The 26,371-nt window shown below is 44.5% G+C and overlaps 1 protein-coding gene and 1 long non-coding RNA gene across 5 annotated transcripts in view; one reads left to right on the top strand and one right to left on the bottom strand.

Moving 5' to 3' along the window:
* Window positions 1-5,439, bottom strand: part of SLCO5A1 (solute carrier organic anion transporter family member 5A1) — a 160,022-nt gene extending 154,583 nt beyond the window's left edge. Inside the window, exons 1-2 of one of the 3 annotated variants that reach the window (XM_032759602.2) lie at window positions 5,315-5,439; window positions 2,270-3,671 (exon numbers count right to left, since the gene is read on the bottom strand). In XM_032759602.2, the coding sequence (XP_032615493.1) occupies window positions 2,270-3,176 (907 nt within the window). In that variant the 5' untranslated portion in view covers window positions 3,177-3,671; window positions 5,315-5,439. Of the gene's footprint in view, window positions 1-2,269; window positions 3,858-5,314 lie in introns of those variants that run through there. The other 2 variants (XM_032759603.2, XM_058444088.1) reach the window with 2 other exon arrangements.
* On the top strand, window positions 4,597-20,516 carry LOC131384218 (uncharacterized). Of its 2 annotated transcripts, none has more exons than XR_009214863.1 (3): window positions 4,597-4,691; window positions 12,988-13,083; window positions 19,975-20,516. It is a non-coding gene; the product is annotated as an uncharacterized LOC131384218 (long non-coding RNA). The 2 variants fall into 2 exon arrangements; XR_009214862.1 differs by having other exon boundaries at window positions 19,881-20,516.
* Window positions 20,517-26,371: the final 5,855 nt, after the last annotated feature.

Here is a 26,371-nt window from a genome sequence, read left to right as displayed (position 1 = left end):
TTAAAAAATTATTATTAGCCTGGGAAACATGACGAAACCCTATCTCCACAAAAAATTAGCTGGGCATGGTGGCACAGGTCTCTAGTCCCAGCTACTTGAGGGGCTGAGGTGGGAGGATTGCTTGAGTCTGGGAGGCAGAAGTTGCAGTGAGCTGGGATTGTGCCACTGCACTCCAGCCTGGGTGAAAGAAAGACCCTGTCTCAATCAATCAATCAATATAAAAGACTTTCAGAGGACAATTGACGAAATTTGAATATGGCCTGAATATTTAATGATATTAGGGAATTATTATGAACTTTCTTAGGATGTTGATGTTCCTTCAGTTATGTAAAAGAATACCCTCATTTTTAGAAGATGCCCTAGCAGTGTCTGCAGTTACTTTTAGAGGGCTTAGCCTCCCATCTCCCAAAATATATTTCTATCCATACATACACTCACACACAGGTTGACAAAGCAAGCATGACAAAATAAACAATCATTGGGTCTACGTGGTGGGTATACTGGTGCTTATTATACTACCGTTTCAACTTTTCTGTATGTTTAAAATTTTGTCTTAATAAATGTTAGAAAACATAGAGGCAAGATAATAAGCAAGCTATTCTTCTCTACCCAGAAAGGAAATTTCTTTCTCTTGCATGTAGTAATAAAAATAAGTTATAAAACTCTTTTTCTGACCCATTGAACCAGTTAGTGGGGATTACTGAGGACTCAAACACCTCTCTATAACAGCTTTTGGGGACAGTAACTATACCGAGGACAAAGCATAGCCCTCTTATACTGGATATCATTTACACTGTCCTTTGAAAATCTTACTCTTCCCAAATCAAATTGCTAAATATCGCTAGTATTTGCTTATTTATCATTTTAATTTTTTTAAGAGATGGGGTCTCACTATGTTTCCCAGGCTGGTCTCAAGCCCCTGGGTTCAAACAATCCTCCTGCCTCAGCCTCCAGAGTAGCTGGGACTACAGGCACACACCACCACACCCAGCTTCCATTTCAGTTTTTTCAGTAAAGTAAAATCCTTTAGCTTGTTTAGGCTGCACTCCAGTAGAGAAATAGAAAAACAAAAATCTCATCTGGTATGACAGCCATTGATCCTTCTTATGGGTTCAAATCCATCCCTTAGAAGTTCAGTTTTTAAGAACCAACTACTACAGGGAGGTGCTGACAACCTCGAATTTCTGGGATGTAAATTTTCATACCCTCTGCAACTGCTGCCTGGCCTCACATGAGCCCCTGTACTTAACTCAAGCACCCCTGTCCACTGATGCTGACTTATGCAAGTCAACACACCAAATCCCACAGACACGGCTTTTCAGAAAAATAGGAATGGATTCTTCTCCCAAGTTCATACAATTGAGGGTTTTTGACAGCAATAAAAATAGCTTTGGATAAACCTTATAACCTGTAGTGTTGCATCTTCATAAAGATAAGCCAGTCATTTGACATTATTCAAATTTTTGTTGTTGTTTTTAGATAATGGTGCAGGTGACGTATAAGAAAAACAGGTATGAATCCCAGCACTTTGGGAGACCAAGGAAGGTGGATAACCTGAGGTCAAGAGTTCAAGACCAGCCTGACAAATATGGTGAAACCCCATCTCTACAAAAATTAGCCAGGCATGATGGGTACCTGTGATCCCAGCCACTCGGGGGCTGAGGCAGGAGAATCACTTAAACCCAGGAGGCAGAGGTTGCAGTGAGCTGAGATCATGCCATTGCACTCCAGCCTCGGTAACAGAGCAAGACTCCGTCTTAAAAAAAAAAAAGAAAGAAAGAAAGAAAGAAACACAGGTATGAAGGCAATAAAGCATGATGTATGTAGTCTGGCCACGCCACCATCCCTGCTGCTCTGGACAGAAATCAGAAACAGCAGCAGATAGAAGCAGAAAATCATCAAAACTTTACACACGAGGTACTGCTATTCCTTCCTCAACAAGTATATTAGAATATAAACTTGACAAATTGGAACTTTTCCATAGGTAGGTAGCAACAGAGAGAAGCATCACCCCACAGTTTAAAGTTTATGTTACTTGGGAAAAGACAAACATGAAGTATGAGTCTGAAAATTAGTCTCAAGAACTTTCAACTAATTGATTCTCTCCCAAACTGAAAACACACCACAGCAAAGCTAAAACGTAAAATAAAGTGAACTTTCATCTATAATATACATGAAAACGTGAAAGAACATGTTTCCTTTTGATTTTTGTAAGGAAAGTAAGTTTCAGTGTGAGTGAAACGTATCTGAGAGAACAGGAAAGTCTTACCCAGGTACAAGGAGGAGTTTTCCTTCTTGACATTGTCATCTAAGTAGGTTGGTCCCAGGGTATAAATAGGTGTGGAGCCCATTCCAATGAGAATCTGTGCGCAAATGAATAAAGCCACGTAGACCCAGTGATTATTTCCTCCCGAGTCCTTCGGACAGGCCGGAGGCTCCAGAGTGGCGGTGGAGTTGCCGCCCTGACACAGGCCGTCGTTGGGGGCCGAGGCGTTCAGCTCTTGAACCTGGTAGGGGGGCGAGATGAAGTGAGGTAAGGCGAACAGGGCTGCCCCGACGGCGATGAGGAGTCCACCCACGGCCAGCCACAGGGGCCGCCGACCCCGGCCGCCGAAGTAGCTGACGAACACCACCACCACCAGGTTCCCGATGTCAAAGCAGCTGACCAGCAGCCCCGACTCGGAACTCTTCAGACTGTAGCGCCTTTCGATGGTGGTGATTACGCTGCTCAGATACCCGGAGACCATCAACGCCTGGATGAAGGTCAGAAGGCACATGCACACCAGGAAGCAACGGGAATCCGTGAGGATCACGTAGAGGCACCTTCGCTCCTGGAGCGTGGCCAGGGCGGAGGACACAGAGAAGGTTTTGCTGAGGTCCACCCTGTGGTTACAGTCCCCGAGCCCCGCCGAAGCGGACGGGGCAGAGGGACTGGGGGCCAACGGGTTCGGGCCTTGCTTCAACTCCTGGCGGCCCGAAGAATCCGCACAGCCAAAGGCCGGCTTGGCGTCTCCACTGGCGGGACTGAGGCTCGGCCGGCAGGAGGCGCTGCTGAGCACCGGTAAACTCTTAGACCTGAAGGTCTCCGGCTCGCACCTCTCTTGGGCAGCTTCTGCCGTGGCCGGCGCCTCCAGCTGCTCTCCCGCCCCGGGCTGCAGTCCAGTGCCTTCGTCCATGGCGCTTAGAATTCCGATTTGATAGCTGATGGCACCCAAGCACGCCGGCACGTTTCATCCACCGGCACGAGGGGCCGAAGCCGGGCCCACTCAGTCTTGCCCACCTGGGACTGGGGCTGGGGGCGCAGGGCCGCGCGGCAGGGCATCCTCACCAGCTGCGAGGCGCCCAGTGCATCCTGATCACAGACGCGGCTTCAAGGCTCCGCAGCCGCGTGCCACTGGGGGCAGGGGTCCGCGCGGTCCTGCGATGAGCCCTACTCGGCGTCCCTCTCCGGGCGGTAGCTTGAGGCAGGCGCCTCGCGCGTCCCGGGCTCATCCCCTCCGCCGCCGCCGCCGCCGCCGCCGCTCGGCCCGCGGCCAGGAGCTAGTGCACCCCGCGCCGGGAATGGGGGGCACTTAGCGCTGCTGTCCGCACAGCATCCCACCTCGCTGCGCCTGGGGTACCGGGTCCTCGCCGCCTGGGCTCGCGGCACCCTCGGGAGTGAAGCTGCCGACCTGCAAGGCAGAAAGAGGGCGGTCAGCGAAGAGCGGCTGCGGCTTGGGGCTAGCGTCCCAGCACCCCGGGGACCAGCGTTAGGTGACCCCGAACGGTCCCTAGAGGGACGGAGGAGCGAGCCAGGAGCGCAGCCCCGGAGGACTAGGCAGCAGCCGGCTGCAGTCTCTAGTCCCGGAACAATAAGCAGCAGGCGGTCGGCGGAGACTCTCCCTCATTGTCTGCCGCGGACCTGCCCCCGCCCCGCCCCTTTTGCCTTAAACATTGCGTTTGCTTTTATATGTTAATAATTATCAACCTGGCAGCTTTGACTCAGAGGCAGTGTCTTTTATTCGAGTGAACTAACTGCAGCCTTTTCGTACTCCTACTCCATTACTGAAAATAGAAAATGCCCAAAAGAACAAAGGAAACTTTTTCACAGACACACAATGTATTCCCTGTCCCAATTTTTTATAAAAGGAAAAAAGAGGGTGGGGGTAAACTACGTGTGTAGAAATGTGTGTGCACACTGGTGTGCGCTGGCACGTGTGCGCGACTAGATTTGAATCTGTCTGCTCCACCAGAGACAGGCATTCAAAGCCGAAGGCAGCAGCAAAAAGGTCAACATGCTTGCCTCTTTATTCCCAGCACCAAAAATAACCCCCTGCCCGAAAGAACTCTTCAACTACAAATACCAGGGGCATTCGAGGCTGTGGCCCGCACTAAGTCCCAGAGCGCAGTATCAAACGAAACCGAAAATCCGTCTGCTTTGCCGAGAGCTAGGGAAGCCACAACCAAACAAAGAGATCCCGGCACGCTGTCAGGGCGCGCGCGAGGAGCCCACGGAGCCGGCTGGGCGCAGGCGGGGAGGTGTGCGATTGACTGAGCGCACCCCGCTAGCGTGGGCCTGGGGAGCGTGCGCGCGTGCGCGGCCACACACACACACACACACATACACACACACCCCGGCGTCTTGGAACCTCTCTCGCGATCCAGCACCCAGCTTGAATTCAGCGAGAATCGAAAACAGGTGTGCCCCCGGGGTAAGCCCCCGCCCCTAATCTTGGGGACCCCCACTCCACTCCTCCAGCCTGGGGCGAGGACGGGGGGCGGAATATGCACCAGGTGGGAGAGACCCGAGCTTCACTACACTGGGTTTCATTTTGCAGCGCGCCTTTGTGATGCTGCTGAGAAAAGAAAGGAGGAAGGGCAAGGGAGAAAGGCAGAGAGGCTGGGCGGCCGAGGGTGGCAGCTCCCGCATCTCCCTCGGCTGTGCTGGGCCAAACCCGCTCCCAGATTCCCGGCCTGCCAGCCACTCACAATCCCGGGCTTCCCTGCCGCTGCCTTACCCAGGCGCCTTCCCGGGGAACCCCACCAGCCGCTGCGTGAGGAGCCGGGGAATCCCAGCAAACTCTCGCCGCGCGCGGGGGGCGTCCGAACCCCCTGCCTGGGCGAGCGCCCTCACAGCAGCGCAGACTCGGATGGACACGCGGATCCCGGCAGGGAGCTCTTGGAGCAGGCGTGGAATCCCAGGGACACCCCCTGCGCGCACATCACACGCACATCCTACACACACACACACACACACACACACAGCCCGTGGGAGGACGAGACCGCCGGCGACAGCACGCCGCGCTGCCTGGGCGCTCAAGCCGCCGCTACTCACTAGCAAGTCTGTCAGTCTGTCTGCCTGGCTGAGTGCAGCAGCGGGAGGGGGGCACTGAGCTACGGGAATAGTTGGGAGCCGCGTGAGGAGGCAGCCTCGGTCCAGCCGAAGACAAATCACTGAATGAGACGAGACTGTGACTCAGGTTGAACTCTTCCCCCCACCCCTCGCCTGTCACCCAAGCCTCTCCTCCGCTCCAAACAGACACACGCGCACAGAGACGCGCCCGGAGAGGAGCAGCCGAGGGCGCAGGCGCGAGGGCAGCCACCCAGCCCAGCCCTCCCACAGCCAGCCACCCCGCTGCCCTCCACCTGCGCCGCCGCGGGGGCCGAAGAGCGCTGAAGCCCGGAGGGAGCCGGTCTCTAGAACAGTCAGCGGCCGAAGCTGACAGCCCACTCTGTATAAATAAATCATTTCTGATCGTTTATTCCGTGCCTTGGGCACACACCATGTCTCATTCACCATAGTAGGTTCTGGGACCAAAGATAAGCAAGACAAGGTATTTGGTCGGAGGAAACCTCTGGCTTGTGGGGGAAATACTCATGTCAATGGCTTAAAACAACGTGGTACATCTATGCAGCCTGCTACTGGAGAAGCCAATATCCATTAGCCTTCATTTCCACACAGCACGAAGAACAGAGGCACTGGAGCATGGTGCTGCCAGTCCGTAGGTAGATGAGCTTCCTAGAAGATTGCAGGGATGGGGCAGAGGACCAGACTGCAAGAGTGGCTGAGTAGGAAAGGGCACTACGGGTTTCCTAAGTTGTGTACTGTCAATAATGTGGGGGCAGTGAGGTTCTGACTTCCTCACCAGAGAGCTGGCTTTGGCAGTGACAGGTAGACAGATGTGAGGCCACACTGCGGGCACAGAAGTGAGTTGGGAGGCAGTCTGAAAGCAAAATGTGATAAGGCATTGGCAGGGGGCATGGAGAGGAGGGAACTGGGCAGCTGATGCAATCTGCAAGAGAAGAAAACGGGCCGAGGTAGGATGACTCCCAAGTTTCTAGCACCAAGTTGGGTGACTAGGTGCCTGACAGCCAATAAAAGCACAGGTGGAGAAACAAGCTTGAGGGGAAAGATGATTCTCATCTACATGTGTTGAGTTTGAAATGTTTGGGGGACATCCCAGTGTACATGTCCCATAAGCCACTGGACACATACGAGGTTTGGACTAGGAATATTGGTCAGTAGTCATCAGCCCAAAGGTGGGATGAGAAAGGATGGAATGAATAGGGAAGATCATCCAACTAGTGAAGAGATCTAGGAAGAGAGGGTACAGCCAAAGGAAGGAGACTGGAAGCAAGGGTCAGAGAGGTATGGGACGCATCAGAAAAGCCAAAAGAGCAGACGACTGTAAGAAGGGAAGGGTCAGATGTGTACAGGCTGCAGGGAAGACAAACAGGATGATAACTTAAAAAAAAAAAAAGAGTATCCTGTTATCCTTGGGCACTGGTGACCAGTGACAGGGCAGGATAGTGCTCTAATGGAGGAAAGGAGGTTGCTCACAAGCACCAGTGACCATGCTAGCCATTGCCGCCAGGTTGAAGCCCCTCCACTGGCCCTTGGCCTTACCCAATGAAAGCACTGTCTCCATTTTACAGATGTGACAAGTGTAGAGAGGTTAAGTAACTTTAGATAGGCACACAGCTACTCTGTAGACAATATCAACCAATGTGCTCCAAAAGACTATGTTCCTACTTAAACTCTTAACCCTGACTCTCTACTCTCTCTCCTGCCATTGAATAGCATCCTGACTCGTCAATGCACCTTGATTCTTTTGATTATCTCCCTTTAGTCCAACAACCGTATCTACAGCGATCCTTAGAGAACAATTAAGCCCAGCTGACAGTAAAGAACAGTCAGTGTGTACTTGAAGTCCATGCTGAGACAGCATCAATCTTCTGGCAGCTGCAAGACTGACCTATCAACTGAGGCATTTCTTCATTCCCTGCCATTGTCTCCTCCTCTTGAGATCACCATCAGGCCCAGTCACTTTTCTACAAACAGGCAGTAGGACTCCCGCTGCCACCCTGCCCGGAGTTTAGTCCTCTACTGCTGATAAAGTCAGCAAAGATATGTGGCACTTCCTGAACCCAAATACTCTTCTGAGCTGATTCTAAATCCAAACAGAATCAACCTACCTCCTATTACCTCCTTCCAAGCTCTGTGCCCCATTCTCTCACTTCAGTCTCAGCTCCAGACATTAGCAAATTCAATGTGATGCATCAGGTGCCATCAGAGGACTTCCCTACTTGAAAATCAAGCAATCATGTCCCCGAAACACCCTGTCTTTATTCATGCTCAATTACCATAGTTAAAGTAGACGCAACTCTAAGAACCTATGGATTTTTTTATTGCCACTAATAGAAAGATCATGATTTACAGACAAAATTTTAAAAGGTCCAATTTTACTCACATAAGAAACAAGAAGAAAACATTCAGCAAGAAGCATTTCTTTTGCTTTATCTTTCCCAGTTAAATGTGACTTTAAAAAAGACAAAATTCCAAAAGGTCCAATTTTACTCACGTAAGAAACAAGAAGAAAACATTCAGCAAGAAGCATTTCTTTTGCTTTATCTTTCCCAGTTAAATATGACTTTGAAAAAGAAAGCATGCCTCATTAGCCCTAACTGTCTGATTAATACAAAGAAATGGACTCATATCATGGGGTTCCACTACCCCTATGGTAGTGTTTACTACCCTTATTTCACTCAATGATTACAGTTACTTTGACCAGAATGCCTGCCTTGTTTGGCATTTTGGGAGAGGAAGCATATGACTGTAAACCCTCTTCAAACTTTCAGACTTACGTTTGCTTCTTCTAAGTCCATCGACTTTATACATAAATGTCTTCTTTTTAAAAATAAATAAATAAATAAATAAATAAATAAATGACTTCTTTCCTGATCTTCATATATCAAGTATATAGCCTTTGCAATTTCCAGGGCAGGCTACAGGTTTAAAATCTGGCCGTCCTGGAGAATGGGCAGAAGAAAGCTGAAGGGAGCCTTTTCCACAGCCCTTCCCTTCCTTCTCAAAGAAGGTTCACTTCAGAGGTCTCCCAGATACAACAAGAACTGAGCTTTTGGTTCAGAATATTTTGTGGGTGCAAAACATAATACATAGTTGCCAGTACCATAATTGAATTAGGTGTTGGTTGTTTAAGAGGAGACACATTGTATCTTTAAGGTAACCCCTTAATAGGTCTTGGCATGTATATCCTTCCTTAGAAGTGAATTTCAGGTTGGGTAAAACCTGAGAAGGAACAGATCTGGCCCTGGGGTACAATGAATGCAGGCAATCACTCCAGCCCTGGTGGCTTGAGGGCCCTGCAAGTGCTAAAGGAGTATAGTGACCAACTGTGTCCAAACAAAGAGGGTGGGACTTAGCACTGCAAGTCCCACACGCCCAGGAAACCACAGTTCCATGAACACCTGGAGGCTTGGCTCCCTATAAAGAAACTGCCACCTCCCTTAATATAATTAAGCCAGATTAGCTGGGTACTGTGGCTCACCTGTAACCCCAGCATTTTAAGAGGCTGAGATGGGAGGATCCCACATTTCTACTAAAAAATTTTTTTAAATAGCCAGGCATGGTAGCATGTGCCTGTGGTCTCAGCAACTCAGGAGGCTGAGGCAAAAGGATCACTTAAGCCCAGAAGGTAGAGGCTGCAGTAGGCTGTGATTGCGCCACTGCACTCCAGCCTGGGCAACAGAGCAAGACCCTGTCTCAAAAAATAAACAAACAAAAACCAACAACAACAAAAAATAATAAAGCCAGGCCAGGTGCAGTGGCTCACGCCTGTAATCTCAACACTTTGGGAGGCCAAGGTGGGTGGATCATCTGAGGTCAGGAGTTCAAGACCAGCCTGACCAACATGGAGAAACCCCATCTCTACTAAAAATACAAAATTAGCTGGGTGTGGTGGCACATGCCTGTAACCCCAGCTACTTGGGAGGCTGAGGCAGGAGAATCACTTGAACTGGGGAGGCAGAGGTTGCAGTGAGCCAAGATCACACCATTGCACTCCAGCCTGGGTAACAAGAGTGAAACTCCATCTCAACAACAACAATAATAATAATAATAATAATAATAATAATGCCAGATACTCCAAGGCTAGTAATGGAGGGAAACTTCCCTGTGAAGAGGAGACAGTTGTCTCAAAAAAAAATCATGTTCCCTTGAAAGATGTTTCATAATTACCACCACTTCCACCTTGGCCTGGAAAAGAAAGAGTTTAGATGGGAAGGGGAAGGAAGCAGGTTAGAAGAGGCAGTCCTCCATGGGCTGTAAGCATCTCTACATGCTTTTCTTGGGTGCACCTAGAATGCAAAACCCTAACCACTTCTGAATGTGGAAAAACTCAAACTGCATTGTCCTCTGCTCTCATACCACAACAATCAACACAGAAGACTTCTGTGACCAGACGTTGGCGGGCAGTCTGCACCAACAAACAAGCAATCAGTTCTGCAGAAGACACCAGCTGGGCATCCTCCTTCTGACACTATCTACCTCAAGATAGCATCACATCCCACAGGTTGAGGGCTCAGTCCCACAAAACTGCCTCCTCTCTCCCCTAGACGCAGTGTCAAGTCTAGGCCTCCAGAACATCTGACCAACTAGCTTCAATTTGGGATTCCCACAACCCCTCTTTGGGTTTGATTAATTTGCTGGACAGCTCACAGAACTCAGGCAAACACTTACATTTACCAGTTTAATACAAAGGATATCAGAAAGAACACAGATGAAGAAGTACACAGGGGAGGTATGCGGGGAGGTGCACAGAACTTCCATGCTCGCTCTAAGTGCGCCACCCCTGGGAAACCTCCACATGTTCAGCTGTCCCAGAAGCTCTCTGAACCCTGTCCTCCTGGGCCTTTTTTGGAGACTTCCTTGGATAGACATGACTGAAGACAACCACGTCAGACGGTGATTGGACAAAAAGCAGAGGATCTAATACTGATAGACTGAGTGGGAGAAACCCAGCAAGAAGGAAGGAAGGAAGGAAGGAAGGAAGGAAGGAAGGAAGGAAGGAAAGACTGTCCTAGGCAGAAGAAGAGAGGACAGGGGAGGGTCAGAAGGAGATGGTGTTTCCTGAGCCCTGCTTCTGAGGCCTACAGTGCTCCAACATCAGAACACATGACTGTTATAAGTCAGGAGCCATGGATGATGTGTATATGTGTATCTGTATGTGTGTGCATGTACGTGTAGTAACGTCACACCACTCTTTACCCAAGCCATTTCTCAGAGTTGTTTGCAGCCAGCAACCTGGAGGGATGAGGTAATATTTTCCCCTGGGCAAAGAGCAAGCTTGCTGCTTCTGCTTATTGAAAAGCAATGTATCCTCTAAGATCAGTGCTCTTCTCCCATGATGCAACCCATCATGTGCACAGGCATCTATAGCGAACTCTTTGCATCACCCTGTGGGACTTGTGGGGCATGGGGAACTGGCACAAGCATCATTCTCACCCTCTGGCTGCTGCCTTTGCCATAAGTGATAATATCCTTTGTCTCTGACACTGGAGTCTTTTCTCCCCAGTATCCATGAAACCCTAGCAGGATAACTTGTCATCTTGGAAGAAGCCTAAAATCCTAGAACCTACACAATTCTTGACTGACACTGCCTAATTTGATGCTGCCACTCAGATATTAGCTTCACTTATATTCTACGGCACAGCTGACCTAAGGTCTGAGCTTTTAAACAGGTCTTTCCTCAAGGCCAAAGGCTAATAAAGGAAAATAAATTCATGTGATAAAACAAAACTAATTGTGTTAGATGTGGTTGATGGGCAGTCAGTGTGCACTCCCTACTTTTCTGTTCTTTCTTAAATGGCAGAGTCTGCAAAGGCTATAAAACTGCCTTTTCCAGATTCCCTGTGTATCAGGTTCTGGATAAGAATTGATGTACTCTGGCATGTTTGGGAAGGTAGGGTGAGGCACAGGCCATATCCTTTGTGGCTGTCTATACCAGCAAGCAGGTCATAGAGACATGACATTTTTCTGCTTTGGTATTCTTTTGTCCAAATTCCAGCTTCTAGATGTTGAGACACAGCTGCAGTATTGGCTGCTTTCTGATTTCTGGTTTCAGCCACTACATGATGCCCTGAAGTCAAGAGACCAGTGAATGCCTTTGACTCCTCACCCTGCAGATTGTAGCAGAAGTACCAGCTTTCCTGGCAGGATGGATCTGCAGTGTTATAGCATCACTCCTGGTGACCCACCCTAGAGACCATGTGTCCAGGTCTTCTGGATATTCTGTAAGCCCCTAACCTCCTTTCTCTTTAGGCAGAAAGGGATTCACCTTTCTGCCTAAAAATGCAAAGTGGTTGCTCTATCCTGTCCCTGGACACGGATCAAAATACTAGGTCATCAGCTAGAAAATTACAGCTTATCAGTCACACTCTGGGGTCCCTCTTCCTTGCTGTCAGCTTGCCTCTCTGTGGAAGAAGTCCCTTTTAGGATCTACTTCAAGGACAACCCTGAATTGTAGACTTCTCAAAATCTAGATCCAGAGCAAAGCCTAGAGAAAGCTGGAATTTCTCTCTCCATCCTACTTTCTGGGTTTCCATTGCCTATCTGAGGACATGCTTCTTTCCTAGATCCGTAGAAAGAGCTACGTTTCAGGGGAACCTAAAGGTGGTGATCTTATCCCAGAGGATAGAAGAATAATTAACACAAGATGATACAAAACAACACAATCGCTGCAATGACACACTATTGAAGCCCCTTTATGAAGCAGGTGGGATGGCACCAGGTTATCATTTCCTTACATTATGGAAAAGAACAGATACTCTAACAGTTCTAAGTGTATCATTTTAGACCTGCTGTTATCCTTCCTGACTTCCCCACCCCTCTTCAGAAGGCCTGCTTCATTTGTAGGACAGACAGAACAGAATGACGACAAAGAAAGATCCCAGCTAAGCACGGTGGCTGGAGCCTGTAATCCAAACTACTCTGGAGGCTGAGGCAGGAAGATTGCTTGAAGCTAGGAGATCAAGAGCAACCTGGGCAACATAGAAAGACTCCTATCTCTTAAAAAATACATTAATTAAAAAAAATTGTAAAGGACTTCATAGCCAACCAACATGATTAAATCTTTGTGGTGAGTGTGTTGGTGTCACTATACCAACTTTCATTACAAGAAAGACACCCTCAATTTTAAGATGCACCATTATTTCATGGACCACTAAGAAGGAAAAAAATGCTGCCAATTAAATGGCACATACCTTAATGATTAAACAGAGAAAAGAGGACTTTGTTGCCAAACCACATAAATTTAGTCATGGCTCTGTCACTTACGGCAGTATGGATTTAGGCAATTCACTAAAGCTCTTTTTACTCAGTTTCCAAGTTGGGTTAAACACAATACCTCGAGTTAATGGGTGCAGGAAATCAACATGGCACATGGATACATACGTAACAAACCTGCACATTGTGCACATGTACTCTAAAACCTAAAGTATAGTAATAAAAAAATAAAAAAAAAACTGACACGAAAAAAAAACAAAACACAATACCTATTTCAAACCATTAAATGGGATAACACATGCAGCATATGTTTAGAACATACACACAGACCAGTGCCTGGACCAAGGTAGGTGCTTAAATGTTAGCCATCATTATAGTTATGCCACACTATCTTTTGTATTCATCTTAATAATATTTTTTCTCAGGGTCAGTTCCAAGATGGCCGAATAGGAACAGCCCCAGTCTACAGCTCCCAGCGTGAGCGACGCAGAAGACGGGTGATTTCTGCATTTCCAGCTGAGGTACTGGGTTCATCTCACTGGGGCTTGTTGGACAGTGGGGGCAGGACAATGGGTGCAGCCCACCGAGGGTGAGCTGAAGCAGGGCAAGGCATTGCCTCACCGAGGAAGCACAAGGGGTCAGGGAATTCCCTTTCCTAGCCAAGGGAAATGGTGACGGAAGGCACCTGGAAAATCGGGTCACTCCCACCCTAATACTGCACTTTTCCAATGGTCTTAGCAAACGGCACATCAGGAGATTATATCCTGCGCTTGGCTCAGAGGGTCCCACGCCCACGGAGCCTGACTCATTGCTAGCACAGCAGTCTGAGATCTGACTGCAAGGCAGCACTGAGGCTGGGGGAGGGGCGCTTGCCATTGCTGAGGCTTGAGTAGGTAAACAAAGCAGCCGGGAAGCTAGAACTGGGTGGAGCACACCGCAGCTCAAGGAGGCCTGCCTGCCTTTGGAGACTCCACCTCTGGGGGCAGGGCATAGCCAAACAAAAGGCAGCAGAAACCTTTGCAGACTTAAATGTCCCTGTCTGATAGTTTTGAAGTGAGTAGTGGTTCTCCCAGCACGGAGTTTGAGATCTGAGAACGGACAGACTGCCTCCTCAAGTGGGTCCCTGACCCCCGAGTAGCCTAACTGGGAGGCACCCTCCAGTAGGGGCAGACTGACACCTCACACGGCCGGGTACCCCTCTGAGACAAAGTTTCCAGAAGAACGATCAGGCAGCAACATTTGCTGTTCAACAATATTCGCTGTTCTGCAGCCTCCGCTGCTGATACCCAGGCAAACAGGGTCTGGAGTGGACCTCTAGCAAACTCCAACAGACCTGCAGCTGAGGGTCCTGACTGTTAGAAGGAAAACTAACAAACAGAAAGGACATCCACACCAAAACCCCATCTGTACATCACCATCATCAAAGACCAAAGGTAGATAAAACCACAAAAATGGGGGAAAAAACAGAGCAGAAAAGCTGAAAATTCTAAAAATCAGAGCGCCTCTCCCCCTCCAAAGGAATGCAGCTCCTCACCAGCAATGGAACAAAAGCTGGACGGAAATGACTTTGACAAGTTGAGAGAAGAAGGCTTCAGACGATCAAACTTCTCCGACCTAAAGGAGGAAGTTCGAACCCATCGCAAAGAAGCTAAAAACCTTGAAAAAAGATGAGATGAATGGCTAACTAGAATAACCAGTGTAGAGAAGTCCTTAAATGACCTGATGGAGCTGAAAACCATGGCATAAGAACTACGTGACAAATGCACAAGCTTTGGTAGCCGATTCGATCAACTGGAAGAAAGGGTATCAGTGATTGAAGATCAAATGAATGAAATGAAGTGAGAAGAGAAGTTTAGAGAAAAAAGAATAAAAAGAAATGAACGAAGCCTCCAAGAAATATGGGAGTATGTGAAAAGACCAAATCCACATCTGACTGGTGTACCTGAAAGTGACAGGGAGAATGGAACCAACTTGGAAAACACTCTTCAGGATATTACCCAGGAGAAATTCCCCAACCTAGCAAGGCAGGCCAACACTCAAATTCAGGAAATATAGAGAACACCACAAAGATACTCCTCAAGAAGAGCAACTCCAAGACACATAATTGTCAGATTCACCAAAGTTGAAATGAAGGAAAAAATATTAAGGGCAGCCAGAGAGAGAAGTCGGGTTACCCACAAAGGGAAGCCCATCAGACTAACAGCAGATCTCTTGACAGAAACTCTACAAGCCAGAAGAGAATGGGGGCCAATATTCAACATTCTTAAACAAAAGCATTTTCAATCCAGAATTTCATATCCAGCCAAACTAAGCTTCGTAAGTGAAGGAGAAATAAAATACTTTACAGACAAGCAAATGCTGAGAGATTTTGTCACCACCAGGCCTGCCCTAAAAGAGCTCCTGAAGGAAGCACTAAACATGGAAAGGAACAACCGGTACCAGCCACTGCAAAAACATGCCACATTGTAAAGACCTTCAATGCTAGGAAGAAACTGCATCAACTAACGAGCAAAATAACCAGCTAACATCATAATGACAGGATCAAATTCACACATGACAATATTAACCTTAAATGTAAATGGGCTAAATGCTCCAATTAAAAGATACAGACTGGCAAATTGGATAAAGAGTCAACACCCAACAGTGTGCTGTATTCAAGAGACCCATCTCATGTGCAGAGACACACATAGGCTCAAAATAAAGAGATGGAGGAAGATCTACCAAGCAAATGGAAAACAAAAAAAGGCAGGGGTTACAATCCTATTCTTTGATAAAAGAGACTTTAAACCAACAAAGATCAAAAGAGACAAAGAAGGCCATTACATAATGGTAAAGGAATCAATTCAACAAGAAGAGCTAACTATCCTAAACATATATGCACCCAATACAGGAGCACCCAAATGCATAAAGCAAGTCCTTAGTAACCTAAAAAGAGACTTAGACTTCCACACAATAATAATGGGAGAGACTTTAACACCCCACTGTCAACATTAGACAGATCAACGAGACAGAAAGTTAACAAGGATATCCAGGAATTGAACTCAGCTCTGCACCAAGAGGACCTAATAGACATCTACAGAACTCTCCACCCCAAATCAACAGAATATACATTCTTCTCAGCACCACACCACACCTATTCCTAAATTGACCACATAATTAGAAGTAAAGCACCCCTCAGCAAATGTAAAAGAACAGAAATTATAACAAACTGTCTCTCAGAACACAGTGCAATCAAACTAGAACTCAGGATTAAGAAACTCACTCAAAACCTCTCAACTACATGGAAACTGAACGATCTGCTCCTGTATGACTACTGGGTACAAAATGAAAAGAAGGCAGAAATAAAGATGTTCTTTGAAACCTATGAGAACAAAGACATAACATACCAGAATCTCTGGGAAACATTTAAAGCAGTGTGTAGAGGGAAATTTATACCACTAAATGCCCACAAGAGAAAGCAGGAAAGATCTAAAATTCACACACTAATATCACAATTAAAAGAACTAGAGAAGCAAGAGCAAACACATTCAAAAGCTAGCAGAAGGCAAGAAATAACTAAGATCAGAGCAGAACTGAAGGAAATAGAGACACAAAAAACCCTTCAAAAAAATTAATGAATCCAGGAGCTGGTTTTTTGAAAATATCAACAAAATTGATAGACCACTAGCAAGACTAATAAAGAAGAAAAGAGAGAAGAATCAAATAGACGCAATAAAAAATGATAAAGGGGATATCACCACGGATACCACAGAAATACAAACTAACATCAGAGAATACTATAAACACCTCTATGCAAATAAACTAGAAAGTCTAGAAGAAATGGATAAATTCCTGGACACACACACTCTCTCAAGACTAAATCAGGAAGAAGTTGAATCCCTGAATAGACCAATAACAGGCTCTGAAATTGAGGCAATAATTAATAGCCTACAAACCAAAAAAAGTCCAGGACCTGACAGATTCACAGCCAAATTCTTCCAGAAGTACAAAGAGAAGCTGGTACCATTCCTTCTGAAACTCTTCCAACCAATAGAAAAAGAGGGAATCCTCTCTAACTCATTTTATGAGGCCAGCATCATCCTGATACCAAAGCCTGACAGAGACACAACAAACAGAGAATTTTAGACCAATATCCCTGATAAACATTGATGCAAAAATCCTCAATAAAATACTGGCAAACCAAATCCAAAGGCACATCAAAAAGCTTATCCACCACAATCAAGTGGGCTTCATCCCTGGGATGCAAGGCTGGTTCAACATATGCAAATCAATAAATGTAATCCAGCATATAAACAGAACCAACAACAAAAACCACATGATTATCTCAATAGATGCAGAAAAGGCTTTGGACAAAATTCAATAACACTTCATGCTAAAAACTCTCGATAAATTAGGTGTTTATGGGACGTATCTCAAAATAATAAGAGCTATTTATGACAAACCCACAGCCAATATCATACTGAATGGGCAAAAGCTGGAAGCATTCCCTTTGAAAACCGGCACAAGACAGGGATGCCCTCTCTCACCACTCCTATTCAACATAGTGTTGGAAGTTCTGGCCACGGCAATCAGGCAGTAGAAAGAAATAAAGGGAATTCGATTAGGAAAAGAGGAAGTCAAATTGTCCCTGTTTGCAGAAGACATGATTGTATATTTAGAAAACCCCATCATCTCAGCCCAAAATCTCCTTAAGATGATAAGCAACTTCAGCAAAGTCTCAGGATACAAAATCAATGTGCAAAAATTGCGAGCATTCTTACACACCAATCACAGACAAACAGACAGCCAAATCATGAGTGAACTCCCATTCACAATTGCTTCAAAGAGAATAAAATACCTAGGAATCCAACTTACAAGGGATGTGAAGGACCTCTTCAAGGAGAACTACAAACCAGTGAAAACAAACCTGTTCAGTGAAATAAAAGAGGACACAAAGAAATGGAAGAACATTCCATGCTCATGGATAGGAAGAACCAATATCCTGAAAATGGCCATACTGCCCAAGGTAATTTATAGATTCAATGCCATCCCCATCAAGCTACCAATGACTTTCTTCATAGAATTGGAAAAAACTACTTTAAAGTTCATGTGGAACCAAAAAAGGGCCTGCATTGCCAAGGCAATCCTAAGCCAAAAGAACAAAGCTGGAGGCATCACGCTACCTGACTTCAAACTATACTACAAGGCTACAGTAACCAAAACAGCATGGTACTGGTACCAAAACAGACATACAGACCAATGGAACAAAGCAGAGCCCTCAGAAATAATACCACACATCTACAACCATCTGATCTTTGACAAACCTGACAAAAACAAGAAATGGGGAAAAGAATCCCTATTTAATAAATGGTGCTGGGAAAACTGGCTAGCCATATGCAGAAAACTAAAACTGGATCCCTTCCTTACACCTTATACAAAAATTAATTCAAGATGGATTAAAGACTTAAATGTTAGACCTAAAACCATTAAAACCCTAGAAGAAAACCTAGGCAATACCATTCAGGACATAGGCATGGGCAAGGACTTCATGTCTAAAACACCAAAAACAATGGCAACAAAAGCCAAAATTGACAAATGGGATCTAATTAAACTAAAGAGCTTCTGCACAGCAAAAGAAACTACCATCAGAGTGAACAGGCAACCTACAGAATGGGAGAAAATTTTTGCAATCTACTCATCTGACAAAGGGCTAATATCCAGAATCTACAAAGAACTCAAACAAACATACAAGAAAAAAACAACCCCATCAAAAAGTGAGTGAAGGATATGAACAGACACTTCTCAAAAGAAGACATTTATGCAGCCAACAGACACATGAAAAAATGCTCATCATCACTGGACATCAGAGAAATGCAAATCAAAACCACAATGAGATACCATCTCACACCAGTTAGAATGGCCATCATTAAAAAGTCAGGAAACAACAGGTGCTGAAGAGGATGTGAAGAAATAGGAACACTTTTACACTGTTGGTGGGACTGTAAACTAGTTCAACCATTGTGGAAGACAGTGTGGCAATTCCTCAAGGATCTAGAACTAGAAATACCATTTGACCCAGCCATCCCATTACTGGGTATATACCCAAAGGATTATAAATCGTGCCGCTATAAAGACACATGCACACGTATGTTTATTGCAGCCCTATTCACAATAGCAAAGACTTGGAACCAACCCAAATGCCCATCGATGATAGACTAGATAAAGAAAATGTGGCACATATACACTATGGAATACTATGCAGCCATAAAAAAGGATGAGTTCATGTCCTTTGTGGGGACATGGATGAAGCTGGAAACCATCATTCTCAGCAAACTATCGCAAGGAAAAAAAACCAAACACTGCATGTTCTCACCCATAGGTGGGAATTGAACGCCGGGCGAACTGGGACCCGGGAGGGTGAACATCCCACACTCGAGCCTGTCATGGGGTGGGGGGAGGGGGGAGCAATAGCATTAGGAGATATACCTAGTGTAAATGACGAGTTAATGGGTGCAGCACACCAACATGGCACATGTATACATATGTAACAAACATGCACGTTGTACACATGTACCCTAGAACTTAAAGTTTAATAAAAAAAAATATATATAGGCAAAGAATAAGATAGAAAAATAATAATAATAATAATATTTTTTCTCTCTGCTTGTTAGAGGGCAGGGGACCCTGTATCTTTTGTTTCATGGAGGTCACACACTTCTCTAGGATTAGCTCCAGTCTAAAAAATTATTGCCAGGCCAATTAAACATCCTATGTTTAGGGGTCCAGTATTTGGTTGATTTTGTCTGTTCACCTTTCAATCACCAGAATCCCCTTCTTATCAATAATTCCACTACTACTCAAGAATTCACAAAAGTAAAACAAAAATGATCTCTCTCATTTACCATATTAGCACTACATATTTCACAAACATGATTTCATCTTCACTATCAGGGAGGTATTACCAAACCCTTTAACAGAGGAGGGAGCTGAGAACCAGAGATGGTCACCAACTTGCCCAAATTCACACAGCATAGAAAGTATGGAGAGAGAGTATAGCTGGCCAAATCCAGACCAGCTATACTCCAGAATCTACACTCCAGAATCTATACTCCAGAATCTACACTCCCAGCTATCTTGCTCAATTTTCTCCAAAAAATGCTGTGATCCTTTTAGGAGCTCGTCTATTGATTAAGATAAAACATTTCTCTGTGACGCAATATTTAAGTACGATGAAGCAATCCAAATGCAAATAATACATGCTATAGTTTTGAATAAAGATACAAAATAAGCTACCCCATACAACCAAGATTTCTAACGACTAGGATTTGGCTTATTACAGGACTGCCGAACCTGAGAGTAACTAGCCCTGGTTTCATTTCCAACTCATGAATTTTCCACCATCCTTCTCTGCCTGCCTTTCCTTTACTACACAGTGAGCCACACTCCTGGAACAAGCTTCCCTTGAAGTTCACCCTCTGAGCGTCACAGCCCCTCTCCAGCCTGCATTCCACCATAAGGTTGAGAAATATCTGGTTGTTAGTGATGAGAGAGAAAACCTAGCCTCATTCTCTGGTGGCCTGTATTGCAAAAGAGAGATGAAATCAAACCTGGCTTCCTGAGATTCCAAATCACAAACATCACATACCAGATTTTTTTTTTAATAAAATCTTGGGGCCAGATGTGGTAGCTCACACCTGTAATACCAGCACTTTGGGAGGCTGAGGCAGAACAATCACTTGAGGCTAGGAGTTCAAGACCAGCCTGGAAAACAAAGGGAAACCCACTTCTACAAAAAATTTAAAAATTACTCACATGTGGTGGCATGAACCTGTAGTTCCAGCTACTTGGGAGGCTGGGGCAGGAGGATCGCTTAAGCCCAGGAGCTGGAGGCTACAATGAGCCATGATTGCACTACTGCACTCTACCCTGGGTGACATAAATATCATAGAAAGGTGGGGAACTCACTCAGAGTGTCCCATATTTTCTTTTTCTTTCTTTTTTTCAAAATTAAGAGACAGGGTCAGCAAGGCGCGGTGACTCACTCCTGTGATCCCAACACTTTGGGAGGCTGAGGTGGGTGGATCACCTGAGGTCAGGGGTTCAAGAACAGCCTGGCCAACATGGTGAGACCCTGTCTCTACTAAAAATACAAAAATTAGCCGGGCATGGTGGCACACACCTGTAATCCCAGCTACTCAGGAGGCTGAGGAAGGAGAATCGCTCGAACCCCGGAGGCAGAGATTGCAGTGAGCCAAGATTGTGCCGCTGAGTTCCACCCTGGGCAACAAAGCAAGATTCTGTTTCAAAAAAAAGAGAGAGAGAGAGAGAGAGATAGGGTCTTGCTATATTGCCCAGGGTAGAATGCAGTGTCTACTCACAGGCATGATCCCACTACTGATTTCTGCTCCATATCTGACCTAAGCCAGTTCGCCCCTCCTTAAACAACCTGGTGGTCCCCCGCTCCAGGAGGTCACCATATTGATGCCGAACTTAGTTCAGACACCCAATTGCTACAGAACACTACAGCTCAGAACTCCTGGGCTCAAGCAATTGCTCTGCCTCAGCCTCTCGAGTAGCTGAGGCCACAGGTGTGCACCACTGAGCCTGACTTCCCTTAGCGTATCTTTTCAAACAGCCTTTTCTTTATATTGAGATACCTGAAAAGGGCTCTTTACAAAATCCACTCGAATTCCCTTCTCTCCTCTCTGCTGTCCTTTACTATTGATGACATTTTTGATAATTATCTCATTATAGAAAAACTCCAAAAAGCCAGGATGAAGTGCTGAGTTTTGTTTTGTTTTGAGATGGAGTCTCACTCTGTCACTCAGGCTGGAGCGCAGCAGCGCAATCTTGGCTCACTGCAACCTTTGCCTCCCAGGTTTAAGTGATTCTCCCTGCCTCAACCTCCCAAGTAGCTGGGAATACAGGTGTCCGCCACCACGCCCAGCTAATTTTTGGATTTTTAGCAGAGCTGGGGTTTCACCATGTTGGCCAGGTGATCCACCCCCCTTGGTCTCCCAAAGTGCTGGGATTACAGGTGTGAGCCACTGCGCCCATCCAAAGTGCTGTATTATTTTACTCATCACTGCTATTGGTTTCAGCAGATGCATACACAGGTGCCTGTATTTTTGGCCTGACATCTATGCTCCATTCTCTTTGGATTTTAGGGATACATGACAATTGTTCTAGTTCTTTTGCTGTAACTGATCAATACAAAATAACCCCATAGAAGAATGTACCACCTGGAACATCAATAAAGTGATTTTACAGGTTTTAGCATTCCATTTGGGGGCTGCAGAACCTGTCATCAGATAATGGGATTTGAATGATAAATGAACTGTCTCATGTCAATCCCTTTGTGAAAATTAGAGCTTTTAAAGTCTAGGTTTAGCTTGCTTAAACTGAGAAATGGCCAAGCAAATAGTCTTGTCAGTAGAAATATAACATCTGAAAGTCAAGATCTTTTTCCCTTCCTTTAGTTGTCATTATTTGTGAAATTTCACACCAGAAGACCATTGTGATTTTTTCTGAACCAGAAAGAAATATTGTGAAAATTAGCTTGTATTAGACCTGTGATGAATCTTCAACTCTAGAAAAGAAAAAGAAATGTGCTCTAGGCAGAAATAAGAGGCCGGGTGCGGTGCCTCAAGCCTGTATTCCCAACACTTTGGGAGGCCAAGGCAGGTGGATCACTTGAGGTCAGGAGTTAGAGACCAGCCTGGCCAACATGGCAAAACCCCATCTCTACCAAAAATACAAATATTAGCTGGGTGTGGTGATGCATGACTGTAATCCCAACTACTCAGAAAGCTGAGGCAGGAGAGTCACTTGAACCCGGGAGGCAGAGGTTGCAGTGAGCTGAGATCGTGCCAGCCTGGGAGACAGAGCAAGACACTGTCTTAAAAATAAATAAATAAAAAGAAGAGATTTATGTGTAAACAAAAACATGCATTTTCTCTCTGTACTATGTGTATTCTTCCCCAATCTTTCCTAAAGAAAATACCCCTAGGAAGAAAGGTTTGAAACCTTGGAAACTATTTTCACTAGTCTTAGAAACATATATAACAAATATGCAAAAACATGAACAAGCAAAGTAATCCAAGCTATTGAAAACCTAATAAGATTAGCTTACTCATATGCCTCCAAGACAGAACGCTATCAGCCTTCTGCAATTATAAGACCAAGACTCTGACTTCTGCCAGGGGCAAAACCCATGCAGCGAAACCTCTACAGATGAAGAAAGACTTGAGTTAGACCCTGAAGAGTAGGCAGAATTTTCACATCTGTGAATAGAACCCACGGCCTCTGAGACAGAGCAACCCCTGATAAAGGAGACCAAAACAGAAGCACTCTTGGGCAGGATGTCTCAGGGATGCTCAAATTGTTGGGAAAGTTGGGGCATGTGAAGGGGAAAAACAGGAAGGAAGATAGAAAAGATAGTTTCCCTTGGCTGAGAAGTTTGGACTCTAGCATGTAGGCAATAGAAACTCATCAAAGATTTCTATGCAGAGCAGTGACAGGATCAAGCAGGACTTTATGAAAACTGATTTTTCAGGAAAAGCTGGGAGGGATTGAAATAGGATGGAAACTGCAGGTAGAAAGACCACTCTCAAAGCTATTAGAACAATGCAAGCAAAAGACTGAACCATGAGCTTGGGCTCAGATATGTAAGTCAAGACTGGGTATTGGACCACTGTTATTTTCTGATGTCAAACCAATGACTTTAGATTGGAGGGAATTTAGGAATTGTTTTGCCAAAAATTCACAAACCTGTGGCAAAATCAGACTGGTGGTAAAGGGCACGTGTGTGTGTGTGTGTGTGTGTGTGTGTATAAACATGTATACGAATATATACATAATTTTTTTAGTTTTCTGAATTAGTTACCCAAGTTTTAAAAATTGGGAGATTTCAGATGAAAACCCCAGATTTCTGGATTTTTGAAATTTGGCATTGTCATATTAGCTCAAAGCCTTCACCTGACCCTCACCCTGCATAATCCTCTTAGGCTTCATTTAGTCCCATTCCTGTCCTGCCATTCATACCCCAATCTTAAAGATGAAGACACTGAAACCCGAGGAAGATAACGAATTTTCCCAAAGTTTCACTGACAGTTGGTGGCAAAGTCTGCAAGGATGATGTGACATAATGCCTGTCCCATTCCTTACAGCAACTTGACATATATGATCTCTGTTCCTCATAAGCCCTTAAGAGTAGACATCATTATCCCCATTTTGTAGAAGAGGAAACGGGTTGAAAGATTAGGTAACTTCCCCAAAGCCACATAGCTGGTCAGCGGTGGAGATAATATTCAAACCTAGATCTCTCCAGGTCTTTCTTATTACACAATTAGTGTAAGATTCTGAAACCAGACAAACCTGCTTAAAATCTAGGCTGGCCATTGACTGGCTGTGTGATGGCAGGGATGTTACTCAACCTGTCTGAGCTTCACCTTTTTGGTTTTCAGACTGAAATGAGCATGTGTCTAACAGCAATTAACACATTAATTATTTTATAGTCACAGTTTGCTTTTTGAGAAAAGGCACTGTTAGTGGATTTGATCAGATACTTTGTGTTTTTGGCTCTGAAAATCTTTTTAATCCCCAAAAAATAAAATCTAACCCCAAAGATAGTGTCAATCACTGATGGTATTCTAAAGATTGTGCCATAAGATCTAAACTTTTTCCAAAAGATTCCAAAAAAAAATCAGGGGTAACAGTAGCAGTGTTGGCGGTGGAACTCTCACATAAGAGACAGGGATGGAGGCATATGCCCCCCATGGCTCACTCCTCCTTCTACTTTCTTTGCCAGTGTTCCTGTTTGGCAAAACCAGCAACGTCTGGGCCCCACACTACAAAAGGACCCAGAAATATAGTTTATAGCTTCCTAGCCCCTTTGATACAGAAAAGCATGCAAGAAAGGTGGACCAGTCATCTGCATCTGTCACAAAATTGCCCTAAGAACCAGCTTGTCAGCCATAGAAGAAAACTGTATCTCATTATTTTCTGGTCACATTTTGCTTTTTGATAGAAAGCACTGTGAGTAGATTTGATCAGATACTTTATTTGTGTTGTTGGTTCTGAAAATCTTTTTAATCCCCAAAAAATAAAATCCAACCCCAAAGATAGTGTCAACCACTGATAGTATTCTAAAGATTGTGCCATAAGACCTGAACCTTCTTCCAAAAGATTCCAAAAAAATTGGGCTTAACAGTAGCAATATTGGAAGTAGCATTTAGCATGCTACTTTGAAAGGAACAGCACTCATTAGGATAGAGACATTCTAAAATGTTTGCTTTTTAATCAGCCATATTAGTCACAGACATACCTCATTGGAGTTACCCTCCAGCTTCCTCCAAGGAAGATAGCCAAACACCTGATGGAGAGCAAAGCCATTACCATCTTGACTTCCTGACTTCCTGCCAGAACTCTTACCACCATCAACCTTTCAAAAAAGGCCTTTGATTAGTGGATCTTGCAAACAAAAGCACTGTAATGATTCAACACGTACACGGAAATCCTCCCACAAAACAAGTATGCGTCAAAAAATCATATCGCCTTAACAATGACCATGTTCCCCTTTGGTTGAATTGGCCTCTTTTGTAAGATTCTAATTACCCAAAATTAAGGGTTTTTTTGTGTTTTTTGTTTGTTTTTGTTTTTTTGTTTTGTTTTGTTTTATCATGCTAGGACTGGGTAACTTTATTCAAGACTTTGACAAAATGATCCCCAAAGTAATATAAACGTAGACACTTTAAAAAGTCCAGATGTGAAATTTCAAGAAAACTTTGAATTCAGTCCTAAGTCAATGTTAAGTCAAAAGTTGAACCAATTCTACAAATCATAAATACTATTTTCCTTCTTAAGTTCATATATTTTCCTTCTTAAGTTCATATATAATCTCTCATATATAAGATTACCAACTTAGTTTTCTTTGATACTGGTATTTGGAATAATTTTAACACGGTTTAACATCTTTAAGTTCCAAATCTATACTTATCTTGAATATCTTATTATAATTAAAAATATAAATCCAGAAGTGACAACTCTTCCTTACAGAAGAATTCCAATTAATAAATGTAGAAGGATTCAGAGAAATAGAAAATCACCATTAGAACACCACAGTAGTAATTGCCACAAGCAAGATCTGGCAATGGGTAGTAAAATGAGCAAAAGTTTAAGCAGAAACGGGACATTTGCATAGTTTCAGGGTATCTCCAGCAAATATTCAATAATTACAAGGAAAACATAATAAGTTTACAGCAGCGAATCCTAGCAGACACCACCTTAGCATAGTGATCAAGGTTAACAACACCAGAAATGCATTACAACATCAGGTATCCCTTGTTATGATACACTGTCACAGACTGGAAGACACGACATAGATATGACAGTTAAATGCAAGTCTGGGTCTTGGAACAGTAGAAGGACATTAGTGAAAAGACTAAAATCTCTACTTTTTAAACTTTATACTGTAGTTAGTACTATATCAAGGTTGATTTCTTAATTTTGACAAATGTTCTATTGTTATGTAAGATGTTAACATAAGGGCAAGGTGGGTGCAGAGTATACAAGAACTCTACTATTTTTACAACTCGTCTGTAAGTCTAAAATTATCTCAAAAACTTAAAAAATACTTAAAAACACACATATATGTATATATGTGCATAACATGTGTACACATATATAATCAAGACTTCATGGAAATTGGCATCTTGGGCACTCAGTCGGTAAATCAGTAGTGTTCTCTTCTGAATTATTCATTGTCTTACTGGTAACTTAGCTTTAAGGTCCTCCCCCTTCTAGACTTTTAATCTCAAGTATAAATTTCTA

Source organism: Hylobates moloch, unplaced genomic scaffold, assembly GCF_009828535.3.
Source record: "Hylobates moloch isolate HMO894 unplaced genomic scaffold, HMol_V3 SCAFFOLD_9, whole genome shotgun sequence".
Taxonomy (NCBI): Eukaryota; Metazoa; Chordata; class Mammalia; order Primates; family Hylobatidae; genus Hylobates; species Hylobates moloch.
The sequence above is the reverse complement of the archived record's forward strand: the minus strand, read 5'-3'. Positions and strand labels throughout refer to the sequence as shown.